General features: G+C 42.8%; 1 protein-coding gene across 2 annotated transcripts in view; it reads right to left on the reverse strand.

Moving 5' to 3' along the window:
• Nucleotides 1–26,111, reverse strand: part of LEPR (leptin receptor) — a 115,833-nt gene that overhangs the window by 46,790 nt on the left and 42,932 nt on the right. Inside the window, exons 1-2 of one of the 2 annotated variants that reach the window (XM_077278206.1) lie at nucleotides 18,570–18,716; nucleotides 654–711 (exon numbers count right to left, since the gene is read on the reverse strand). In XM_077278206.1, coding sequence (XP_077134321.1) covers nucleotides 654–690 — 37 coding nt within the window. In that variant the 5' untranslated portion in view covers nucleotides 691–711; nucleotides 18,570–18,716. Of the gene's footprint in view, nucleotides 1–653; nucleotides 712–18,569; nucleotides 18,717–26,111 lie in introns of those variants that run through there. The other variant, XM_077278208.1, reaches the window with a different exon arrangement.

Genomic DNA, 26,111 nt, shown 5'->3' on the forward strand with positions numbered 1-26,111 from the left:
TAGATAGATATTGGATAGATAGATATTGGATAGATAGATGATAGATAGATAGATAGATAGATAGATAGATAGATAGATATTGGATAGATAGCTAGATAGATAAATAGATAATAGATAGATAGCTAATAGTAGATATATAATAGGTAATAGATGGATAGATAGATGGATAGATAGATAGATAGATAGATAGATAGATAGATAGATAGATAGATAGAAAGCAAAAAAAGCAAGAGCAACATAAAATATAAAAAAAAGGGTGCAAGGCCCCCCAGGCAGTGACCAAACCTTAAATAGAGATCCAAAAATTGGAGGCAGCACGAGGTTCAAGGTTCTCACTTTTGAACCGAAACGTCACCATGATGGGCTAATAAACAGAAGCTCTTTTTCACTTTGGATGGTGTGCTGCCAATAGATGGATTTTTTTTTAAGATTGATAGATAGATGATCGATAGATGATCGATAGATGATAGATAAATAATAGACAGATAGATAGATAATAGATAGATGATAGATAATAGACAGATAGATAGATGATATATAGATGTTGGATAGATAGATAGATAGATAGATAGATAGATAGATAGATAGATAGATAGATAGATAGATAGATAGATAGATAGAAGTTAGATATTAGGTAGATAAATCTTTTTTACCTTGGAGTAGAGCTGCCAATATCCATCTTAGGACCATGTTTTTCTCTTAGCCACAAACCTGAAATACAATATGTCATTATTTTAACACAGAAGAACAGTAAACTTTCTTCATGACCCCACATTAACATTCCTGCCGCATGCAAGGCTTATTGATTAATCTATTGCCTGTCAGAAGGATCCAGATTAACCCCTGTGTGATTGACCCCTGCCCCATCATCCTCCACAGGTCTTATCTAATTATCATATTAATTCAGGTGAGTTATGTTTCCTGCAGATTGCTGCTCTGAAGGTTGGAGTTATTTGTATGCAGTGATAAAGAGTTGGTGAATGAGTAATGTACATGTGAGATCTGATACACCATACGCAATGAATAACAGGCACCTATAGAAGCTTACCGCAATTAGAAAGATCTATCTCACCACACAAAACAAGTACGGTAACCACCGAAAGAAAATATAATCGATTGTAATTTTATGTAACTAACCAGAAAATAGTGAATACCTTCACATTTCAGCTTTAACAATTTTATTTAGGTATATCAGTCTGTAAGTGAATTAAGTGACAATCAACATCGTCAAGATATTCATTCCATAGGGGACAAATGAGAAGGAGGGAGTGTGATGTTAAGTTCAGACTACACAAAGTGCGTTTGTAGTCTGTTACCATGGAGACAAAATAATTAGAGGAGCTGTGAAAAAAAACAGCAGATTTTTAGACAAGACTATTTGCTAAGATGGTTTATTTCTTATTTGAGATGCAAAGGTTGTAAACCCGGACGTAACATACAGCCAGTCCTTCTGTATGTCATCAAAATCCAGTCACTTGCACGCCGTCTGAGGAGTCACTTCTGAAGACTTTGTTATTGTTTTCAGGTCACAGGATTATAGTAGAAATGGAATTTGTTACATTATAAAAGAATTGTAACTAACTCCAACAAAGTACTGATTCAATGTCAATGGAAATCCCCCCTGCAGGTATAGCATAGGTATTGATGTATATAGACATAAGTACATGGCCGCTGTGGGTTTTCATCTCTATTAAATCAAAGCTAAAGTTGGTAAAGTTACACAGTGATAGATAGATAATAGATAGATAGATAATAGATAGATAGATAATAGATAGATAGATTGATAGATAATAGATAGGTAGTTAGATAGATAGAATGACACTTCATTTTCTGGAACAATTTCAAGGGTGCCAACACTTTCAGCCATGGCTGTAGATAGATAAATCAGAGATAGATAATAGATAGATGATAGATAGATAGATAGATAGATAGATAGATAGATAGATAGATAGATAGATAGATAGATAGATAGATAGATAGATAGATCATTACATTCATGGCCGAAAGTTTTGCCACCCTTGAAATTGTTCCAGAAATTGAAGTACTTCTCCCACAAAATTATTGCAATCACACACGTTTTGTTATCCACATGTTTATTTTGTTTGTGTATATTGGAACAACACAAAAAAAGCAAATTTGGCGCAATTTCACTCAAGAACACCAAAATTGTTGGCACCCTCAACTTAATATCTGGTTGCACTCTCTTTGGAATAAATAACTGGAAACAATCACTTCCTTTAAACATTCACAAGCTTCTTACACCTCTCAGCTGGAATGTTGGGGCACTCTTCTTTTTTTGCAAACCGCACCCGGTCTGCCAAATTTGAAGGCGCCTTCTTCTAACAGCTATTTTAAGATCTCACCACAGGTGATCAATGGGATTTAGATCTGGACTCCTTGTTGCCACTTCAGAATTCTCCAGCTCTTTGTTTCCATCCATTTAGGGGCTTCTTCAAGTATGTTTAGGGTCATTGTCCTGCTGGAAGACCCATGACCCAGGACTCAAAGCCAGCTTTCTGACACTGGGCACTACACACTCATTTCTTCAAGAAAGCTACAACCTGCAATGACTCTCTGCCACCTCACCACCATCGCAACTGCTGCAACATGCAATCTACTTTGTCCTTCTCCATTATCCTGTAGGCTGCTAGCGCACAAGGACACGGTTCTCTCCCCTCTGTACCAGTCTGTCATAGTTAGTTTGGCCATTGTAATCTATATTTGTATTTTGCATGTAACCCTCCTCATGTACAGACCAAGGAATCATTGGTTCTACAAAAATAAATAATATTGATAGACAATAGATATATAGATAATAGATAACAGATAGATGGATAGATAATAGATAGATAATAGATAGATGATAGATAATAGATAGATAACAGATAGATGATAGATTGATAGATAATAGATAGATAGATGATAGATAGATAATAGATCATATGATAGATTGATAGATAATAGATAGATGATAGATAATAGATAGATGATAGATAGATAAAAGATAGATGATAGATTGATATATAACAGATAGACAGATAGATAATAGATGATAGATAGATAGATAGATTGATAGATAATAGATAGATAATAGATTATAGATAGATTGATAGATGATAGATTAATAGATAATAGATAGATGATAGATAATAGATGACAGATAGATGATAGATAGATTGATAGATAATAGATAGATGATAGACTGATAGATAATAGATAACAGATAGATAGATAATAGATGATAGATTGATAGATAGATGATAGATTGATAGATAATAGATAGATAATAGATAGATAAATAGATAATAGATGATAGATTGATTGATAGATTGATAATAGATAGGTAGTTAGATAAATAGAATGACACTTCATTTTCTGGAACAATTTCAAGGGTGCCAACACTTTCAGCCATGGCTGTAGATAGATAAATCAGAGATGTACAGATGATAGATGATATTGCTGAGATAAGATCGCTAGAAATTTATGAGATAAATAGGTATGACATACTGTAGATAGACAGACAGGCAGATAGATACTTTACATGACCATATCCAACAGATAACATCCTGAGTCCATGGGTCCTATATATCAGTCACAGCTGCTATCCCTGGGCTAAACCTCTGGAGCCCTGTTGCCCCTGATTGTAAAAATCACTTTGGAGCCCATGAGGCTTGAATTTCAGACACGTTGATTCATGTACATCTCTGGGTTTCTGTGCCTCATCTCCGGATCTCTTGGATACGCACAGAGCCCACTAATACCCTGAAGCTTCATGTACCGTTCTGCATTTCTGATATCGTTGTCTGGTGTCCTGATTATCTAAGACCCTTGAGGACCGATATCAAGGAGATTCTCCACTTCCCTTGGTGTTGACTTGTAAAATGGTTGATACTCTGGAAACCCTCAAAAGTCATCAATCCACACTGATAACAAGAATCAGTTTCCTAATCTAAGGAGCGATATGACAGAACCATCATCCGTATCTCCCAGGTCGCAGGCGTTCGATCTCCTCAGCTGAATCCTTATTATTAAACTCTTCCACATGGAAGAATAATTTAGCTTTCGATCTCAGTCTAATTGGCAATATACAAATTACAAAAAAGCCGATTAAAGGGCCGGTAAGCAGTTACAGATATAATCATTGTCATTACTCTCATTATTTCCCTTTCAAGCAACCTGAGAGACACAATGTTCTGTCCTTTCCAAGCAGGGAAATGTGACATGACTTTTTGAGGGCCTTTCGTTCTATAATACAAGTTGACGTCATTTTCTAGAAAATAAGAAAAATAATAGGACTCGGCATGTATGTGCTTTATACAGACAGTTTATTGATTTGAATAGTAATCTTGCAATACCTCATTTCTCCTGTGGGGGTGCTGTATGAAAACTGAACAGAGGGCAAGTTCATACAAATGACAGTTCATTATTGGGGTCCTGACAGTAGGACATCCTTTCATCAGCTTATCATGAAGGGAAGGAATTGTCTGAAGCAAACTTATTTTAAAAGGGTTGTTCCCTTAACGAGATAAATCTTGTGGATCGATGATAAATGTTTGTTCGCTAGGGACCCCCACCAACCTAGAGAAAGTATATACCAAAGTTCTGTGTGAAAGGAGTAGTAGTGAGCATGTGCGACCACTGCCCCATTTGCTGTCTATAAGAGTGGTGAGCGCACATGCTCAGTGACACAAAGGACTTTGAGACCTCTGTTCTGGGTATCGTGGGGGTCTCAGCAGCCAGGTCAAGAGTAATCATACATATGTTACCTATTATCCTGCAAATAAAGGATTACATTGTTTTAGGGACAGCCCCTTTTAATGCCAATATTCTCTCTGCCTGCAGCCGCCACTAGGCAGACATGAAGCTAGAGGGGAGGTTGTGGTGAAATTGGATTTTGGGCTCCCCCGGTGGCCACTGGTGGAATTGAACTGGTGTGCATCATCCTCTCTGTTCACCTGTTTCCATCAGGATGTGGGAGTCGCTATTTAGCCTTGCTCCTCTGTCACTTCCATGCCGGTCAACATTGTAATCAGAAGCCTTTCTGTGCATGTTCCTGCTGCTAGACAACTCCCAGCTAAGTTGGACTTAGTCCTTGTTTGTTTTTGCATTTTGTTCCAGTTCACAGCTGTAGTTTCGTTTCTGTGTCTGGAAAGCTCTTGTGATCTGAAATTGCCACTCTGATGTTATGAGTTAATACTAGAGTCTTAAAGTAATTTCAGGATGGTATTTTGATAGGGTTTTCAGCTGACCATGAAAGTGCCCTTTCTGTCTTCCTGCTATCTAGTAAGCGGACCTCAATTTTGCTAAACCTATTTTCATACTACGTTTGTCATTTCATCTAAAATCACCGCCAATATTTGTGGGGGCCTCTGTCTGCCTTTCGGGGAAATTTCTCTAGAGGTGAGCCAGGACTATATTTTCCTCTGCCAGGATTAGTTAGTCCTCCGGCCGGCGCTGGGCGTCTAGGGATAAAACGCAGGCTACGCTACCCGGCTACTGTTAGTTGTGCGGCAGGTTTAGTTCATGGTCAGTTTAGTTTCCATCCTTCCAAGAGCTAGTTCGTATGTTTGCTGGGCTATGTTCTCTTGCCATTGAGAACCATAACAGTTTGACCGGACTAAAAGGGTTAAATTAATTGACAGAGAAAGGAGAGAAAAGAGAAGTCTGCTGAAGATTTTTTTTTTTTTTTCTCAGTTCTGAGTGTGCTTGTAATTGAATCTCTTGCAAGTCTGCCTATATTGCAGCCTTTCTCTCTCTCTCTCTCCTTCTAATCCTGGAATGGCTCTGTTCACCTGTTTAAAATGGATATTCAGAGTTTAGCTGCAGGTTTGAATAATCTCACCACGAAAGTTCAAAACTTACAAGATTTTGTTGTTCATGTTCCTATATCTGAACCTAGAATTCCTTTGCCTGAATTTTTCTCGGGGAATAGATCTTGTTTTCAAAATTTCAAAAATAATTGCAAGTTGTTTTTGTCCCTGAAATCTCGCTCTGCGGGAGATCCTGCTCAGCAGGTGAGGATTGTGATTTCTTTGCTCCGGGGTGACCCTCAGGATTGGGCTTTTGCATTGGCTCCAGGGGATCCTGCGTTGCTCAATGTGGATGCGTTTTTTCTGGCCTTGGGGTTGCTTTATGAGGAACCTCAGTTAGAACTTCAGGCGGAAAAGGCCTTGATGTCCCTGTCTCAGGGGCAAGACGAAGCTGAAATATACTGCCAGAAATTCCGTAAATGGGCTGTGCTTACTCAGTGGAATGAGTGCGCCCTGGCGGCGAATTTCAGAGAGGGTCTCTCTGATGCCATTAAGGATGTTATGGTGGGGTTCCCTGTGCCTGCAGGTCTGGATGAGTCCATGACAATGGCTATCCAGATCGATAGGCGTCTGCGGGAGCGCAAACCTGTGCACCATTTGGCGGTGTCTACTGAGAAGACGCCAGAGAATATGCAATGTGATAGAATTCTGTCCAGAAGTGAACGGCAGAATTTTAGACGAAAAAATGGGTTGTGCTTCTATTGCGGTGATTCAACTCATGTTATATCAGCATGCTCTAAGCGTACTAAGAAGCTTGATAAGTCTGTTTCAATTGGCACTTTGCAGTCTAGGTTTATTCTATCTGTGACCCTGATTTGTTCTTTATCATCTATTACCGCGGATGCCTATGTCGACTCTGGCGCCGCTTTGAGTCTTATGGATTGGTCCTTTGCCAAACGCTGTGGGTATGATTTGGAGCCTCTTGAAACTCCTATACCCCTGAAGGGGATTGACTCTACCCCATTGGCTAGCAATAAACCACAATACTGGACACAAGTAACTATGCGGATTAATCCGGATCACCAGGAGATTATTCGCTTTCTTGTGCTGTATAACCTACATGATGTGTTGGTGCTTGGATTGCCATGGCTGCAATCTCATAACCCAGTCCTTGACTGGAAAGCTATGTCTGTGTTAAGCTGGGGATGTAAGGGGACGCATGGGGACGTACCTGTGGTTTCCATTTCATCATCTATTCCCTCTGAGATTCCTGAATTCTTGACTGAATATCGTGACGTTTTTGAAGAACCTAAGCTTGGTTCATTACCTCCGCACCGGGAGTGCGATTGTGCCATAGATTTGATTCCGGGTAGTAAATACCCTAAGGGTCGTTTATTTAATCTGTCTGTGCCTGAACATGCTGCTATGCGAGAATATATAAAGGAGTCCTTGGAAAAGGGACATATTCGTCCTTCGTCATCTCCCTTAGGAGCCGGTTTTTTCTTTGTGGCTAAGAAAGATGGCTCTTTGAGGCCGTGCATTGATTATCGGCTTTTGAATAAAATCACGGTTAAATATCAATATCCGTTGCCACTGCTGACTGATTTGTTTGCTCGCATAAAGGGGGCCAAGTGGTTCTCTAAGATAGATCTTCGTGGGGCGTATAATTTGGTGCGAATTAAGCAGGGGGATGAGTGGAAAACCGCATTTAATACGCCCGAGGGCCACTTTGAGTATTTGGTGATGCCTTTTGGTCTTTCAAATGCCCCTTCAGTCTTTCAGTCCTTTATGCATGACATTTTCCGTGATTATTTGGATAAATTTATGATTGTGTATCTGGATGATATTTTGATTTTTTCGGATGACTGGGACTCTCATGTCCAGCAGGTCAGGAGGGTTTTTCAGGTTTTGCGGTCTAATTCCTTGTGTGTGAAGGGTTCTAAGTGCGTTTTTGGGGTTCAAAAGATTTCCTTTTTGGGATATATTTTTTCCCCCTCTTCCATCGAGATGGATCCTGTCAAGGTTCAGGCTATTTGTGATTGGACGCAACCCTCTTCTCTTAAGAGTCTTCAGAAATTTTTGGGCTTTGCTAACTTTTATCGTCGATTTATTGCTGGTTTTTCTGATGTTGTTAAACCATTGACTGATTTGACTAAGAAGGGTGCTGATGTTGCTGATTGGTCCCCTGCTGCTGTGGAGGCCTTTCGGGAGCTTAAGCGCCGCTTTTCTTCCGCCCCTGTGTTGCGTCAGCCTGATGTTGCTCTTGCTTTTCAGGTTGAGGTCGACGCTTCTGAAATCGGAGCTGGGGCGGTTTTGTCGCAGAGAAGTTCCGATTGCTCCGTGAGGAGACCTTGTGCTTTTTTCTCGCGTAAATTTTCGCCCGCCGAGCGGAATTATGATGTTGGGAATCGGGAGCTTTTGGCCATGAAGTGGGCTTTTGAGGAGTGGCGTCATTGGCTTGAGGGGGCTAGACATCAGGTGGTGGTATTGACTGACCACAAAAATCTAATTTATCTTGAGTCCGCCAGACGCCTGAATCCTAGACAGGCGCGCTGGTCGTTGTTTTTCTCTCGGTTTAATTTTGTGGTGTCCTACCTGCCGGGTTCTAAGAATGTTAAGGCGGATGCCCTTTCTAGGAGTTTTGAGCCTGACTCCCCTGGTAATTCTGAACCTACAGGTATCCTTAAGGATGGAGTGATATTGTCTGCCGTTTCTCCAGACCTGCGGCGGGCCTTGCAGGAGTTTCAGGCGGATAGACCTGATCGTTGCCCACCTGGTAGACTGTTTGTTCCTGATGATTGGACCAGTAAAGTCATTTCTGAGGTTCATTCTTCTGCGTTGGCAGGTCATCCTGGAATCTTTGGTACCAGGGATTTGGTGGCAAGGTCCTTCTGGTGGCCTTCCCTGTCTCGAGATGTGCGAGGCTTCGTGCAGTCTTGTGACGTTTGTGCTCGGGCCAAGCCTTGTTGTTCTCAGGCTAGTGGATTGTTGTTGCCCTTGCCTATCCCGAAGAGGCCCTGGACGCACATCTCGATGGATTTTATTTCGGATCTTCCTGTTTCTCAGAAGATGTCTGTCATCTGGGTGGTGTGTGATCGTTTCTCTAAGATGGTCCATTTGGTTCCCCTGCCTAAGTTGCCTTCTTCTTCCGAGTTGGTTCCTCTGTTTTTTCAAAATGTGGTCCGTTTGCATGGTATTCCGGAGAATATCGTTTCTGACAGAGGTACCCAATTCGTGTCTAGATTTTGGCGAGCATTCTGTGCTAGGATGGGCATAGATTTGTCTTTCTCGTCTGCTTTCCATCCTCAGACTAATGGCCAGACCGAGCGGACGAATCAGACCTTGGAGACATATTTGAGGTGTTTTGTGTCTGCAGATCAGGATGATTGGGTTGCTTTTTTGCCTTTAGCGGAGTTTGCCCTCAATAATCGGGCCAGTTCTGCCACCTTGGTGTCTCCCTTTTTCTGTAATTCGGGGTTTCATCCTCGATTTTCTTCTGGTCAGGTGGAATCTTCGGATTGTCCTGGAGTGGATGCTGTGGTGGAGAGGTTGCATCAGATTTGGGGGCAGGTAGTGGACAATTTGAAGTTGTCCCAGGGGAAGACTCAGCTTTTTGCCAACCGCCGGCGTCGGGTTGGTCCTCGGCTTTGTGTTGGGGACTTGGTGTGGTTGTCTTCTCGTTTTGTCCCTATGAGGGTTTCTTCTCCCAAGTTTAAGCCTCGGTTCATCGGCCCGTACAGGATATTGGAGATTCTTAACCCTGTGTCCTTCCGTTTGGACCTCCCTGCATCTTTTTCTATTCATAATGTTTTTCATCGGTCATTATTGCGCAGGTATGAGGTACCGGTTGTGCCTTCCGTTGAGCCTCCTGCTCCGGTGTTGGTTGAGGGCGAGTTGGAGTACGTTGTGGAAAAAATCTTGGACTCCCGTGTTTCCAGACGGAAACTCCAGTATCTGGTCAAATGGAAGGGATACGGTCAGGAGGATAATTCTTGGGTGACTGCCTCTGATGTTCATGCCTCCGATTTGGTCCGTGCCTTTCATAGGGCTCATCCTGATCGCCCTGGTGGTTCTGGTGAGGGTTCGGTGCCCCCTCCTTGAGGGGGGGGTACTGTTGTGAAATTGGATTTTGGGCTCCCCCGGTGGCCACTGGTGGAATTGAACTGGTGTGCATCATCCTCTCTGTTCACCTGTTTCCATCAGGATGTGGGAGTCGCTATTTAGCCTTGCTCCTCTGTCACTTCCATGCCGGTCAACATTGTAATCAGAAGCCTTTCTGTGCATGTTCCTGCTGCTAGACAACTCCCAGCTAAGTTGGACTTAGTCCTTGTTTGTTTTTGCATTTTGTTCCAGTTCACAGCTGTAGTTTCGTTTCTGTGTCTGGAAAGCTCTTGTGATCTGAAATTGCCACTCTGATGTTATGAGTTAATACTAGAGTCTTAAAGTAATTTCAGGATGGTATTTTGATAGGGTTTTCAGCTGACCATGAAAGTGCCCTTTCTGTCTTCCTGCTATCTAGTAAGCGGACCTCAATTTTGCTAAACCTATTTTCATACTACGTTTGTCATTTCATCTAAAATCACCGCCAATATTTGTGGGGGCCTCTGTCTGCCTTTCGGGGAAATTTCTCTAGAGGTGAGCCAGGACTATATTTTCCTCTGCCAGGATTAGTTAGTCCTCCGGCCGGCGCTGGGCGTCTAGGGATAAAACGCAGGCTACGCTACCCGGCTACTGTTAGTTGTGCGGCAGGTTTAGTTCATGGTCAGTTTAGTTTCCATCCTTCCAAGAGCTAGTTCGTATGTTTGCTGGGCTATGTTCTCTTGCCATTGAGAACCATAACAGGAGGTCACACATATATACGTTTTCATATCTGTTTATTGCACCATTGATCATAAGCGCGGCACAATATTAGTGACCGATATTGTGGCCCTTTCATCAGATCGTTCACTCTCCGATCATGCATACACAGCTGGTGCCTCTGTAAAAGTTTCCGTGTGCAATGTCTTGGGGATAGATTAATGTTTAGGGACATAGGACCACCATGGTCATCCAGTCTCACACCTCCAGACTATGTTCTGTGGGGAGCTATGGACCAAAACACCTTCCATCACTAACAACAGCCAATACGGAATAGTCATGAAACGCGTGGGAGTCACTGCCCACACCTCTTGTCGCAGTACTGTACGCCTAGAGTTATTTGTAGAGCGGTTTCTCTCTTTTCCTTCTGTATAATGCTCTCATTCTGCCTTTCTATAAATGGCTGACCTGCTAACCTTAATGCACGCCTCCCAGCAGGGACTTCTGCACCATGCACTTCGCGTCCTGTTCTAGTTTTGCTTTTTTTCCAGTAGCCCTGGCTGGTTTTACAGTACAATTATTATGTGACACAAGTAAAATATAACATTTGCATCTCTAATGGGGGAACTGAGGCAAAAGCAGGTATGATGGAGCTCATCACCATCTCGTCCTGCCAGGTCCGTGCTGCACTTATTCTGCAGGTGAAGCAATTAAGTGCTCGTTAGAAGATGTGTCCCCGCTTCTCCTAAAAGCTTTGTAATATTGAACCTGAGCAAATAACAGAGACCTTTCCATATCGATTAATATTCTACTAAGAGGAAGGTAAATAAGGTGAGTAAGATCTCCACTTCCGTTCTCTGGTCAATTTATGGAACCTCCACTGTTATAAACGAAACAACATTTATATAAGATTTGCCGTATTTTCTAATATGCAGTGTTTTTAAAAAGTTGTGCTGCCTATTGTCACCTCTAAGGGGCGATCCATACTAGAATCCTAAGCAAGTTAATAGAAGCCACATGCAGAAGTGAACAGATCTGTCCCCTAGTGGTGACAAGTAACAAAATATCAGAAAAGGTAGCGTCCAGGGGTAAAAGGTGAAGCAGCATAGAAAAAAAAGCAACAATGCAAAACTTCTTCATAGCTCATCCAATATTAACTTCAATGGAGAAAAGCTGCAATACCAGACCAAACCATATTTAGGTGTGGTGCTATTTCTTAAAGAAAGCAGCCATGTCTTTCTAATCTGGCACAAATCCTTTCATTCTTCTATCTCTTAGGTCATGAGCAGAAATTAGGCAGATTTGCTGCAAATTTTGAATGCAGATCTCTACCTTGTCAGTAAATCGGGAGAGACCTGTAAATCACTGAACAGTTTTCCTTTAAATTATTCAATTCTGTCTGCAACCACCACTAGGGGGAGCTCACCGCATACATATTTATTCAAACGCAAGAAAGAAAGACAGTATCAGATCGGCACTGAACGAGCTGTCATAAAGCAATCCAGCTGCGAGGCTAATAACTTCTTCAAAAGTCAGACGGAGTCAGCTACTAGTGAAGTGGGGGCGGTGCTCTGCAGCTAAAGTCGATGATTCACATGAGAATGAAGATAAAGAAAGAATGCGGCACTCACCCGGTTTCTTCCACTGTAGTTAATTATTGAATGTGGCAATCCATGTTCAACACGGCACAATACAGGCTAAGGCATGGGGAGGGAGCAGTGGGGGAGTGTGCAGAGACAAGACGGACCGTCCGTCTTGTCTCTGCACACTCCCCCACTGCTCCCTCCCCATGCCTTAGCCTGTATTGTAGCATACATATTTATTACTGAGTTCAATGTGTGAGTTGTATGCCGTGAGCTCCCCCTAGTGGTGATAGCAGACAAATTATTATCATTTATCTCAATGTTTCTGCATCACTCTGCACATATATTAAACCAAAATGTTGTTAAATGATTCATCTTTCCTCTGCCACTGACGTGGTTAGCTAATCTTGGTGATTTTAACATATTTTGGGTCATGTCTTTGAATTCATGGTGATCTAATAATGACATCATCATCACATGCAAATGAAGAAGCCCCTGGAAAGTTGTTGTGCTACTGTCTGAGCCCTTCTGTATAAATCACAGCGGGCTCGTAACCTGACTCCCCTTGAATTCCGAGAAGCATCGATATCAAGGCAAATCACTGAATGAATACTCATTATTTCACAAGCAGGTGTCGCTCCATAAAACCCTCAGTTATCTGAGCTCATTAACATCCTCCTAACGAACCTTCATATAAATGACTAGATCAGATTTATAGACTGAATCCAGATTGAAAGGGGAAATAGCAACAGAGTTCATATTGTACCGCAGATACAGTGTCCTAAGCACATTAATACCATAATTACCTTCTTGCTGACTGTTCTGTTCAACAGAAACTTAAGTGAGTGAAATATTTGGATAACTTTTTGTTCTTGATAAACATTGAAGAAAAAAAGGGATTTGGAAATAACATTTTCCTTTTATCAGCAATGTGATGTCATGTCCAGCATCAATGTGATGTCATGTCCAGCAGCAATGTGATGTCATGTCCAGCATCAATGTGATGTCATGTCCAGCAGGAATGTGATGTCATGTCCAGCAGGAATGTGATGTCATGTCCAGCATCAATGTGATGTCATGTCCAGCAGCAATGTGATGTCATGTCCAGGAGGAATGTGATGTCATTGTCCAGGAGGAATGTGATGTCATGTCCAGCAGCAATGTGATGTCATGTCCAGCAGCAATGTGATGTCATGTCCAGCAGCAATGTGATGTCATGTCCAGCAGGAATGTGATGTCATGTCCAGCAGCAATGTGATGTCATGTCCAGCAGGAATGTGATGTCATGTCCAGCAGGAATGTGATGTAATGTCTAGGAGGAATGTGATGTCATGTCCAGCAGCAATGTGATGTCATGTCTAGGAGGAATGTGATGTCATGTCCAGCAGGAATGTGATGCCATGTCCAGGAGGAATGTGATGTCATGTCCAGCAGGAATGTGATGTCATGTCTAGGAGGAATGTGATGTCATGTCCAGCATCAATGTGATGTCATGTCCAGCATCAATGTGATGTCATGTCCAGCAGGAATGTGATGTCATGTCTAGGAGGAATGTGATGTCATGTCCAGCATCAATGTGATGTCATGTCCAGCAGGAATGTGATGTCATGTCCAGCAGGAATGTGATGTCATGTCCAGCAGGAATGTGATGTCATGACCAGCAGGAATGTGATGTCATGTGTCCAGCATCAATGTGATGTCATGTCCAGCAGGAATGTGATGTCATGTCCAGCAGGAATGTGATGTCATGTCCAGGAGGAATGTGATGTCATGTCCAGGAGGAATGTGATGTCATGTTCAGCAGGAATGTGATGTCATGTCCAGCAGGAATGTGATGTCATGTCCAGCAGGAATGTGATGTCATGTCCAGCATCAATGTGATGTCATGTCCATCAGGAATGTGATGTCATGTCCAGCAGGAATGTGATGTCATGTCCATCAGGAATTTGATGTCAGGTCCAGCAGCAATGTGATGTCATGTCCAGCAGGAATGTGATGTCATGTCCAGCAGGAGTGTGATGTCATGTCCAGGATCAATGTGATGTCATGTCCATCAGGAATGTGATGTCATGTCCAGCATCAATGTGATGTCATGTCCAGCAGTAATGTGATGTCATGTCCAAGATCAATGTGATGTCATGTCCATCAGGAATGTGATGTCATGTCCAGCAGGAATGTGATGTCATGTCCAGCAGGAATGTGATGTCATGTCCAGCAGCAATGTGATGTCATGTCCAGCAGCAATGTGATGTCATGTCCAGCAGGAATGTGATGTCATGTCCAGCAGGAGTGTGATGTCATGTCCAGGATCAATGTGATGTCATGTCCATCAGGAATGTGATGTCATGTCCAGGATCAATGTGATGTCATGTCCAGCAGGAATGTGATGTCTTGTCCAGCAGCAATGTGATGTCATGTCCAGCAGGAATGTGATGTCATGTCCAGCAGGAATGTGATGTCATGTCCAGGATCAATGTGATGTCATGTCCATCAGGAATGTGATGTCATGTCCAGCAGGAATGTGATGTCATGTCCAGCAGGAATGTGATGTAATGTCCAGGATCAATGTGATGTCATGTCCAGCAGGAATGTGATGTCTTGTCCAGCAGGAATGTGATGTCATGTCCAGGATCAATGTGATGTCATGTCCAGGATCAATGTGATGTCATGTCCAGCAGGAATGTGATGTCTTGTCCAGCAGCAATGTGATGTCATGTCCAGCAGCAATGTGATGTCATGTCCAGCAGGAATGTGATGTCTTGTCCAGCAGGAATGTGATGTCATGTCCAGGATCAATGTGATGTCATGTCCAGCAGGAATGTGATGTCATGTCCAGCAGGAATGTGATGTCATGTCCAGCAGGAATGTGATGTCATGTTCAGCAGGAATGTGATGTCATGTCCAGCAGGAATGTGATGTCATGTTCAGCAGGAATGTGATGTCAGGTCCAGCAGGAATGTGATGTCATGTCCAGGATCAATGTGATGTAATGTCCAGGATCAATGTGATGTCATGTCCATCAGGAATGTGATGTCATGTCCAGCAGGAATGTGATGTCATGTCCAGGATCAATGTGATGTCATGTCCAGCAGGAATGTGATGTCATGTCCAGGATCAATGTGATGTCATGTCCATCAGGAATGTGATGTCACGTCCAGCAGGAATGTGATGTCATGTCCAGGATCAATGTGATGTCATGTCCAGCAGGAATGTGATGTCATGTCCAGCAGGAATGTGATGTCATGTCCAGCAGGAATGTGATGTCATGTTCAGCAGGAATGTGATGTCATGTCCATCAGGAATGTGATGTCATGTCCAGCAGGAATGTGATGTCATGTCCAGCAGGAATGTGATGTCATGTTCAGCAGGAATGTGATGTCATGTCCAGCAGGAATGTGATGTCATGTCCATCAGGAATGTGATGTCATGTCCAGCAGGAATGTGATGTCAGGTCCAGCAGGAATGTGATGTCATGTCCAGGATCAATGTGATGTCATGTCCATCAGGAATGTGATGTCATGTCCAGCAGGAATGTGATGTCATGTCCAGGATCAATGTGATGTCATGTCCAGCAGGAATGTGATGTCATGTCCAGCAGGAATGTGATGTCATGTCCAGCAGGAATGTGATGTCATGTCCAGCAGGAATGTGATGTCATGTCCATCAGGAATGTGATGTCATGTCCAGCAGGAATGTGATGTCATGTCCATCAGGAATGTGATGTCATGTCCATCAGGAATGTGATGTCATGTCCAGCAGGAATGTGATGTCATGTCCAGCAGGAATGTGATGTCATGTCCAGCAGGAATGTGATGTCATGTGACTTCTGTTTCTGGCGGTGTTCTTGGGTTCAGTGGGGCAAGACGTAAAATGGACTGTGATTTTGGGTTGTGGGAAACGTCCCTCAAGGATCATGTGATACAAGCGACATTACTACTCAACTCAGTTATATGTGTTACAGTCCCATTTAAACAGCAACAGACACAGTCAGAAGAGGCCCCTGAGCAAGACCAATATCTGGGCCCCTAGCAGTCCAATAACTCATCATAATGCACAATTCCACCTGCTTTTGAGGTGGTGGTGGCCCCCTGCCTTCTTGGGCCCCTGTGCAGCAGTACATTTTGCACCAATGGCATGTCCACCCCTACATATAATAATGTACACATTAGGTCTCGTATAGGAAGGCAGGTTCAGAGACAATCTGGAGGTATTGCTTCTAGCAATCAATGAGATTCCAGCATTGATCCTTATCACTATGGCTTAAAATTTACAAATCACCCCCAAAAATCTTCACTATAAATAATAAATTAAATGGCTGCCAAGACATAAGTTACACTATCCTAAACAAAGTCTCATGCATGTATGAAGCCAAAAAAGGTTTTGTAATACTTAAATAATACTGGATTCATATAAAATGCAAATAGAAAATGGGTATGAATAATTAACCTGGTTGTATGAGATTAGAGAAACAGGCCACAAACAGCGCTGCCTGCAGTCCAGCATTGATGTTAATGCTGATGTGCTGCAATACCAGCCACCTCCATGTGGACATGAATGGCGCTACTTCTACAGAAGCCATATTGTTTATTCTCATGCAATGCCTGATCTTAGCAGATGGTGAGAGATTGGTGCATGTTAGTGTTCTCATTATAGCCACAGCGTCTGGACCTCACATAGTTCCATTGGACTGGATTTAGAGCCATAGGATAAGCCTGAAATAAGTATTTGGAGACTGAATAATATGGTATAATACGGATGCAGTGTATAAGCCCTAAGAATGGCATAATAGTGATACATTGTATATACCTCTAGTATAATAGTGATACATTGTATCCACCTCTAGAATACTAGTGATACATTGTATCCACCTCTAATATAATAGTTATACATCATAGTCACTATATGTCATAGTCATTCTAATATAATAGTGACATATTGTATCCACCTCTAGTATAATAATGATGCATTGTATCTAACTGGTATTATAGTGATACATTGCATCCACCTCTAGTATAATAGTGATGCATTGTATCTAACTGGTATTATAGTGATACATTGCATCCACCTCTAGTATAATAGTGATGCATTGTATCTACTTCTAATAGTGATACATTGTGTCCACCTCTGGTATAACAGTGATACATTGTATCTACTTTTAGTATAATAGTGATACATTGCATCCCCAATATATTAGTAATACATTGCATCTACAAATATTATGATAGTGATACATTGTATCCATAGCCAGGATAATTTTGATAGATTGTATCCGCCTCTGATATAATAGTGGTATATTGTATTTGCCACTCGTAGCGATACATTGTATCTACCGCTAATATGATAGTGATACATTATATCTACCTCTAGTAATGATAGTGTATTTACCTGTAGTACAGAATAATAGTGACACATTGTTTCTATCACTAGTATGATTGTGATACATTGTATCTACTATGAATATGACAGTGACACATTGTATCTACCTGTAGTACAATAGTGATACATTGTTTCTATCGCTAGTATGATCGTGATACATTGTATCTGCCTGTAGTGTAATAATGGTACATTGTATCTGCCTCTGGTATGATAGTGATACATTCTACCTCTAGTATGATAGTGATACATTGTATCTACCTCAAAGTATAATAGTGATGTATTGTATCTACTTCCAGTCTGGTATACTATGGATACAATATATCTACCGCAAATATTCTTTCAATTATATTTCGCAATCCGTTCTCTTGGCGCTCATCTAAATTCACCCTTACTGACTGCCTGAAAAGTTTCTGTTACTTGACAACCATTCACACTGACACTCAGTACATACACACATCGTCATGCCATCAGCTGCCAGTGAAAATAGATGCATACAGTAGGACATATGACTATAATACATGCACACTGATAGGTGACGATGCAGAGTCATGCCGTTATAATGACTTGGAGAGTAAAACATTGACAAGTGCATATAATAAGATGCTGGCAGTCTCCGTGTGTATATGACCCTGACAACCGACAATAACACTATGTATGATATCACACAATATATACAGTACATAGTGCAATAAAAAGTGACAGTAAGCAATAATGACACAAGTTTATATGCTGACACTGAAAGCTGATATTACCTAAATATAATGATATATGGTTACTGCAAAGCTCTGACAGTTGATATAAGGAATATTATTAATACTGACATATGAAATATGCCATGATTCAGAATTCCTGATATACTTTAATACAAGTTTAATTATTGACCATGTTGCAGAGCTGCATTTGTCATTTATCCTTTTAGGGCTGCAGATAGCCTCCAAGGTTAATACAGCAGATAAAACACCTTGAGTTGTGCCAAATGGCAAATTCAGCTCTGCAACATCTGACAAACTGAAAGTGGACAGTAATAAAGTGTGAGGAATTGATGCAGAATATTGTACGTTACCAGCGCAGCTGCAGCAGTGTCGGGTCAGTGTGTGAAGTAGTGGCAGCAGGCTCCTCCAGCTTTGTGTGCAGTTGCAGATCCTGATGTGGGTATGTCAGCTATCATCCCCCCTAGAAGAGCCAGCCCAGCTCCCACACATACACAGGGGAGGGCAGGGGGCTGACATATGCTGAGGACTGCAAAGCTGAATCACAGAGCTGTTCATTGAAGGGTGAAGTGAGCGGGCAGAGATGCCATCCACACACCAGGGACATCTGGATCCATCAGGATCTCTCATTCATCAGGGAGCCACAAGGGAGAGGGAAAGAACAAATCTTATCAATGTAATTACCAAAAACTGCAATGTGCCAATCACACCGTAGACTAGAAGAGATAAAACGTGAATTAGCGCGCTTACGGGCTAATGGCCCTATATGATATATCAAGAGCGCATCCTATAAATCCAGTACGTGAAGGGCATGTGGTCTACTTTAATGCCCGGTTCTTCTTACCTTAGTAATTCTAAGAATCGATTGCTGATCTTCGACTCACTCCATTAATTCAATTCAGATTTCAATCCCCAAAAAATATACACAGATCTCAGAATTAATACAGACGCCAGTCGCCATATCAGATCTGATTTTCCATGTGTTAATTCTTTACCATCAGTTTTTCTCGAATGAAAAAAAAAACAAGGAGGTTTCTCAAACTTATACAACCCCTGGCAAAAATTATGGAATCACCGGCCTTGGAGGATGTTCATTCAGTTGTTTAATTTTGTAGAAAAAAAAGCAGATCACAGACATGGCACAAAACTAAAGTAATTTCAAATGGCAACTTTCTGGCTTTAAGAAACACTAAAAGAAAACAAGAACAAAAAATGTGGTAGTCAGTAATGGTTACCTTTTTTAACCAAGCATGGGGAAAAATTATGGAGTCACTCAATTCTGAGGAACAAATTATGGAATCACCCTGTAAATTTTCATACCCAAAAATAACCCCCTGCATCAAATTAGATCTGCTCGTTAGTCTGCATCTAAAAAGGAGTGATCACACCTTGGAGAGCTGTTGCACCAAGTGGACTGACATGAATCATGGCTCCAACACAAGAGATGTCAATTGAAACAAAGGAGAGGATTATCAAACTCTTAAAAGAGAGTAAATCATCACGCAATGTTGCAAAAGATGTTGGTTGTTCACAGTCAGCTGTGTCTAAAATCTGGACCAAATACAAACACCATGGGAAGGTTGTTAAAGGCAAACATACTGGTAGACCAAGGAAGACATCAAAGCGTCAAGAAAAACAAATGAGGAACAAATGGGTGGAAACTGGAGTTAACGTCTGTGACCGAACTGTAAGAAACCGCTTAAAGGAAATGGGATTTACATACACAAAAGCTAAACGAAAGCCATCATTAACACCTAAACAGAAAAAAACAAGGTTACAATGGGCTAAGGAAAAGCAATCGTGGACTGTGGATGACTGGATGAAAGTCATATTCAGTGATGAATCGCGTATCTGCATTGGGCAAGGTGATGATGCTGGAACTTTTGTTTGGTGCCGTTCCAATGAGATTTATAAAGATGACTGCCTGAAGAGAACATGCAAATTTCCACAGTCATTGATGACATGGGGCTGCATGTCAGGTAAAGGCACTGGGGATATGGCTGTCATTACATCTTCGAAAAATGCACAAGTTTATGTTGATATTTTGGACGCTTTAATTATCCCATCAATTGAAAGGATGTTTGGGGATGATGAAATCATTTTTCAAGATGATAATGCATCTTGCCATAGAGCAAAAACTGTGCAAACATTCCTTGAAAAAAGACACATAAGGTCAATGCCATGGCATGCAAATAGTCCGGATCTCAGTCCAATTGAAAATCTTTGGTGGAAGTTGAACAAAAATGGTCCATGACAAGGCTCCAACCTGCAAAGCTGATCTGGCAACAGCAAGCAGAGAAAGTTGGAGCCAGATTGATGAAGAGTCCTGTGTGACCCTCATTACGTCCGTGCCTCAGAGACTGCAATCTGTTATAAAAGCCAGAGGTGTTGCAACAAAATACTAGTGATGTGTTGGAGGGTTTTGTTGTTTGTTTGTTTTTCATGATTCCATAATTTTTTCCTCAGAATTGAGTGATTCCATAATTTTTCCCCTATGCTTGGTAAAAAAAAGGAACCATTACTGACTACCACATTTTTTGTTCTTGATTTATTTTAGCGTTTCTTAAAGCCAGAAAGTTGCCATTTGAAATGACTTTAGTTTTGTGCCATGTCTGTGATCTGCTTTTATTCTACAAAATTAAACAACTGAATGAACATCCTCCAAGGCCGGCGATTCCATAATTTTTGCCAGGGGTTGTAGCTGGCGCGTGACTATGAATCTTCTGGGGTTTATAGCAAGACAATGGGGCAACGTACAGCAATACATGATACATATTCTGAAAGGGCCGCCCAAGCCCTACTTCAGGATGCTATTAGTATGGCACACAAAAATCACCTGACAGATTACCTTTAGTAGCTCAAAAGAGTCTGAAAAAAAACCCATAAGGAACAGCAAAAGGAGCTGCACAGGAAATCAGCACAAAAGTGCAAGCTACAACACAAGGAAAATCACTAGCAGCAGCAAAAGTAGCAGCACAGGAAAAATGCAAGGATCAGTACAGAGAGCTGCACTTATCGTCATTATTGATCAGTTAGATCTAAATCTATAAAACCAACAATCCCATTAGACAAATTACAGCCCCCCTAATAACCCAATAATGAACGGGAGATCCTCCTGGATAAAGTCAGTAACTCCACTTTAAGTCTGAGCACCGTCATCACTGGAGTATTATGAGAATCAATATCTATTCATTATAGAAGCGGTGACGCCGGGTAATTGAATGCACTTAATTCGCTTCTGCGTTAAGAATTGATGGGAGCAGAGGCTGCAATCCTTACACTACTATTATCACTGAAAGGCCGGGGTCACACTAGACCGTAATACGGACAAGTGCTATGCGATAAAAAATCGCATAGCACTCGGCCCAATGTTAACCTATGGTGCAGCTCCCCTCATCCGATATTTTCTCCACCGTATTCAGGATCCGAGGGAAATCGCAGCATGCTGCAATTGTCAGCGTATCTCGGCCGAGACTCGCCAATGAAAGTCTATGGGGGCGAGAATAAATCGGATTACACACGGAGCAGCAGTGTGCACTGCGAGAAATACGCAGCGGTGTTCTATAGAAAAGCCGGTAATTCAATTGCCGGCTTTTTATTTCTCCTCCCCAAACCCGACAGGATATGAGACATGATTACATACAGTAAACCATCTCATATCCCCTTTTTTTTGCATATTCCACACTACTAATGTTAGTAGTGTGTATGTGCAAAATGTGGGCGCTGTAGCTATTAAATTTAAGGGTTAAATCGCGGGAAAAAATTGGCGTGGGCTCCCGCACAATTTTCTCCGCCAGAATGGAAAAGCCAGTGACTGAGGGCAGATATTAATAGCCAGGAGAGGGTCCATGGTTATTGGCCCCCCCGTGGCTACAAACATCTGCCCCCAGCCACCCCAGAAAAGGCACATCTGGAAGATGCGCCTATTCTGGCACTTGGCCACTCTCTTCCCACTCCCTGTAGCGGTGGGATATGGGGTAATGAAGGGTTAATGCCACCTTGCTATTGTAAGGTGACATTAAGCCAGATTAATAATGGAGAGGCGTCAATTATGACACCTATCCATTATTAATCCAATTGTATGAAAGGGTTAAAAAACACACACACACATGATTAAAAAGTATTTTAATGAAATAAACACACAGGTTGTTTTAATATTTTATTGTTCTCTCAATCCATCATAAGACCCTCGCTTGGCAAAATAATAAACGCACAAGATACATACCCTCCGATGTCTGCAGTGTGATTTCTAGAAGTGTGTTCTAAAAGTGTGGATTACATTAGAATTAAAACCTGAATTGAACCTGAAGGAAACTGAAGGTAACTGGCCTGACACTGCAAACAATGTTTCTGTTTGTTGTCACTTTTACCCCTATAATCTTTCACTTTCTGCTACCTCCCCCAATCCCCACACCAAGAAAGGAACTGTTCATCTCCTCTTCAATCCTCCCCATCCATCTCACTTCCTCCTCAGAACTGTTCCTTAACATACAATCCTCTGTCTCAAAACACAGGCAGCCCCCTCATGCCCTCTCCTGCTCCCACCTGCTAACACTATCCCTGCTCCTTCTCACTGCTGGTGATATCTCTCCAAATCCTGGTCCTCCTCACCACATTCCCACAGTCATTTCTACCTCCCATCCATGCTCCATCACAAACTTCCGTAACCTCTCTAACCTTATACCCATTCGCCCAGCCCCCGCTTCCCCAGTCCCACTAACAGGAGCTCTGTGGAACGCTCGCTCTGTCTGTAACAAGCTTTCCTACATCCATGATCTCTTTGTTACTACCAAACTTTCCTTCCTCGCCATCACCGAAACCTGGCTCACCCCTTCTGACACAGCCTCTCCTGCTGCACTCTCTTACGGTGGCTTCCACCTTTCTCACACACCCCGCCCCAGCAGCAAGCATGGCGGAGGAGTTGGTTTTCTCCTGTCAGATAACTGCTCCTTCACCCCAATCCCACTGCCACCCTCTGTTACCCTCCCTTCCTTTGAGGTGCACTCTGTGCGCATCTACTCCCCCTCCAACCTCCAACTGGCTGTCATTTACCGCCCCCCAGGGCCAGCCACCATCTTCTTTGACCACTTCACCACCTGGCTACTTCATTTCCTTTCTGCAGACATCCCCACTATCATCATGGGTGATTTTAACATCTCCATTGACACTTCCCTCTCAGCTGCCACTAAACTTCTATCTCTCTCTTCCTCCTTCAGCCTCACTCAATGGTCTTCTGCAGCCACTCACAAAGATGGTCACACACTGGACCTCATCTTCACCCGCCTCTGCTCCCTATCTAACCTCTCTAACTCACCTCTTCCTCTCTCTGACCACAACCTTCTCACATTCTCATCTCTCTCCACTCCATGTCTAGAGTCCCCACCCCACAAACTTTCACACCCTCGCAGAAATCTTAAACATCTTGACCTACATTCATTCTCTGAATCCCTCCTACCTCTCACTGACATAAGTTCCATACACAATGCGGATGACGCTGCCGCTCTATATAACACCACAATAGCTGTAGCTTTGGAATCTGCTGCCCCACTTACACATACCAAAGCTCGCAAAATCAACAGACAGCCCTGTCACACCAGCCTGACCAAGGAACTGAGGCGAGCTTCCAGGGCTGCTGAGCGCAGATGGAAAAGATCCCACTCCAACGACCACTTAATCGCATTCAAACAGTCCCTCACTACTTTCAAGACCGCACTCGCCACAGCTAAACAAACCTACTTCTCATCTCTCATATCCTCCCTGTCTCACAACCCTAAACAGTTATTCAACACCTTCAATTCTCTCCTCCGTCCCCCAGCACCTCCTCTCTCCCCACTTATCTCTGCTGAAGACTTTGCCTCATTCTTCAAGCAGAAGATTGATAACATCAGAGACAGTTTTGGTCAACAAGCCCCAGAGCCCTTCCTCCCAACTTCCCTACCCTCCACCTCCAAAACCAACTACTCCACCATTACAGAAGATCAACTCGCCACTCTACTCTCAAGATCGCATCTCACCACCTGTGCACTTGACCCGCTCCCATCCCACCTCATCCCAAACCTCACCACAATCTTCATCCCAACCCTAACCCATCTCTTCAACCTATCACTAACAACTGGTGTTTTCCCCTCAAGCTTTAAACATGCCTCCATCACACCTATCCTCAAAAAGCCCTCTCTTGACCCATCCTCTGTATCTAGCTATCGCCCTATATCACTTCTCCCCTATGCCTCAAAACTACTGGAACAACACGTCTACCTTGAACTGTCCTCCCATCTCTCTTCTTGCTCCCTCTTTGACCGCTTACAATCTGGCTTCCGGTCACACCATTCCACTGAAACTGCCCTAACTAAGGTCACCAATGACCTCTTAACCGCCAAGAGCAAGCGACACTACTCTGTCCTCCTCCTCCTCGACCTGTCGGCTGCCTTTGACACAGTGGACCATTCCCTATTATTACAGACCCTCTCATCCCTTGGCATCACAGACTTGGCCCTGTCCTGGATCTCATCATACCTAACAGACCGGACATTCAGCGTCTCCCACTCACACACCACCTCCTCACCTCGCCCCCTATCTGTCGGAGTCCCACAAGGTTCAGTCCTTGGGCCCCTGCTCTTCTCCATTTACACCTTTGGCCTGGGACAGCTCATAGAATCTCATGGCTTTCAGTATCACCTCTATGCTGATGACACACAGATCTACATCTCTGGACCAGATATCACCTCCCTACTAACCAGAATCCCTCAATGTCTGTCCACTATTTCATCCTTCTTCTCCGCTAGATTTCTGAAACTTAACATGGACAAAACAGAATTCATCATCTTTCCCCCATCTCACGTGACCCCCCCAACGAACCTATCCATTACAGTAAATGGCTGCCCACTCTCCCCAGTCCCACAAGCTCGCTGCCTCGGGGTAATCCTTGACGCTGATCTCTCCTTCAAACCACATATCCAAGCCCTTTCCACTTCCTGCCGACTTCAACTCAAAAATATTGCACGAATCCGTTCATTCCTCAACCAAGAATCTGCAAAAACCCTAGTCCATGCCCTCATCATCTCTCGCCTTGACTACTGCAACCTTCTGCTCTGTGGCCTCCCCTCAAACACTCTCGCACCCCTCCAATCTATTCTAAACTCTGCTGCCCGACTAATCCACCTGTCCCCCCGCTATTCTCCGGCCTCTCCCCTCTGTCAATCCCTTCACTGGCTCCCCATTGCCCAGAGACTCGAGTACAAAACCCTAACCATGACGTACAAAGCCATCCACAACCTGTCTCCTCCTTACATCTGCGACCTCATCTCCCGGTACTTTCCTACACGCAACCTCCGATCCTCACAAGATCTCCTTCTCTACTCCCCTCTTATCTCCTCTTCCCACAATCGCATACAAGATTTCTCTCGCGTATCACCCCTACTCTGGAACCCTCTACCACAACACATCAGACTCTCGCCCACCATCGAAACCTTCAAAAAGAATCTGAAGACCCACCTCTTCCGACAAGCCTACAACCTACAGTAACCACCGATCGACCAAACCGCTGCATGACCAGCTCTACCCTCACCTACTGTATTCTCACCCATCCCTTGTAGATTGTGAGCCTTCGCGGGCAGGGTCCTCTCTCCTACTGTACCAGTTATGACTTGTATTGTTCAAGATTATTGTACTTGTTATTATTATGTATACCCCTCCTCACATGTAAAGCGCCATGGAATAAATGGCGCTATAACAATAAATAATAATAATAATAATAATAATAATAATAATAATGAACCGTCACGTCCAACGAGGTAATCCATCTGAAGGGGTTAATTATTTTACAGGCAGGAGCTGCGCTAAAGCACTCGCTCGTGTCTGTAATCCCCGGGGAATGAAGGAAAGCAGAGTGATCTGTA

This window comes from Ranitomeya variabilis, chromosome 8 (genome assembly GCF_051348905.1).
Source record: "Ranitomeya variabilis isolate aRanVar5 chromosome 8, aRanVar5.hap1, whole genome shotgun sequence".
Classification (NCBI taxonomy): domain Eukaryota; kingdom Metazoa; phylum Chordata; class Amphibia; order Anura; family Dendrobatidae; genus Ranitomeya; species Ranitomeya variabilis.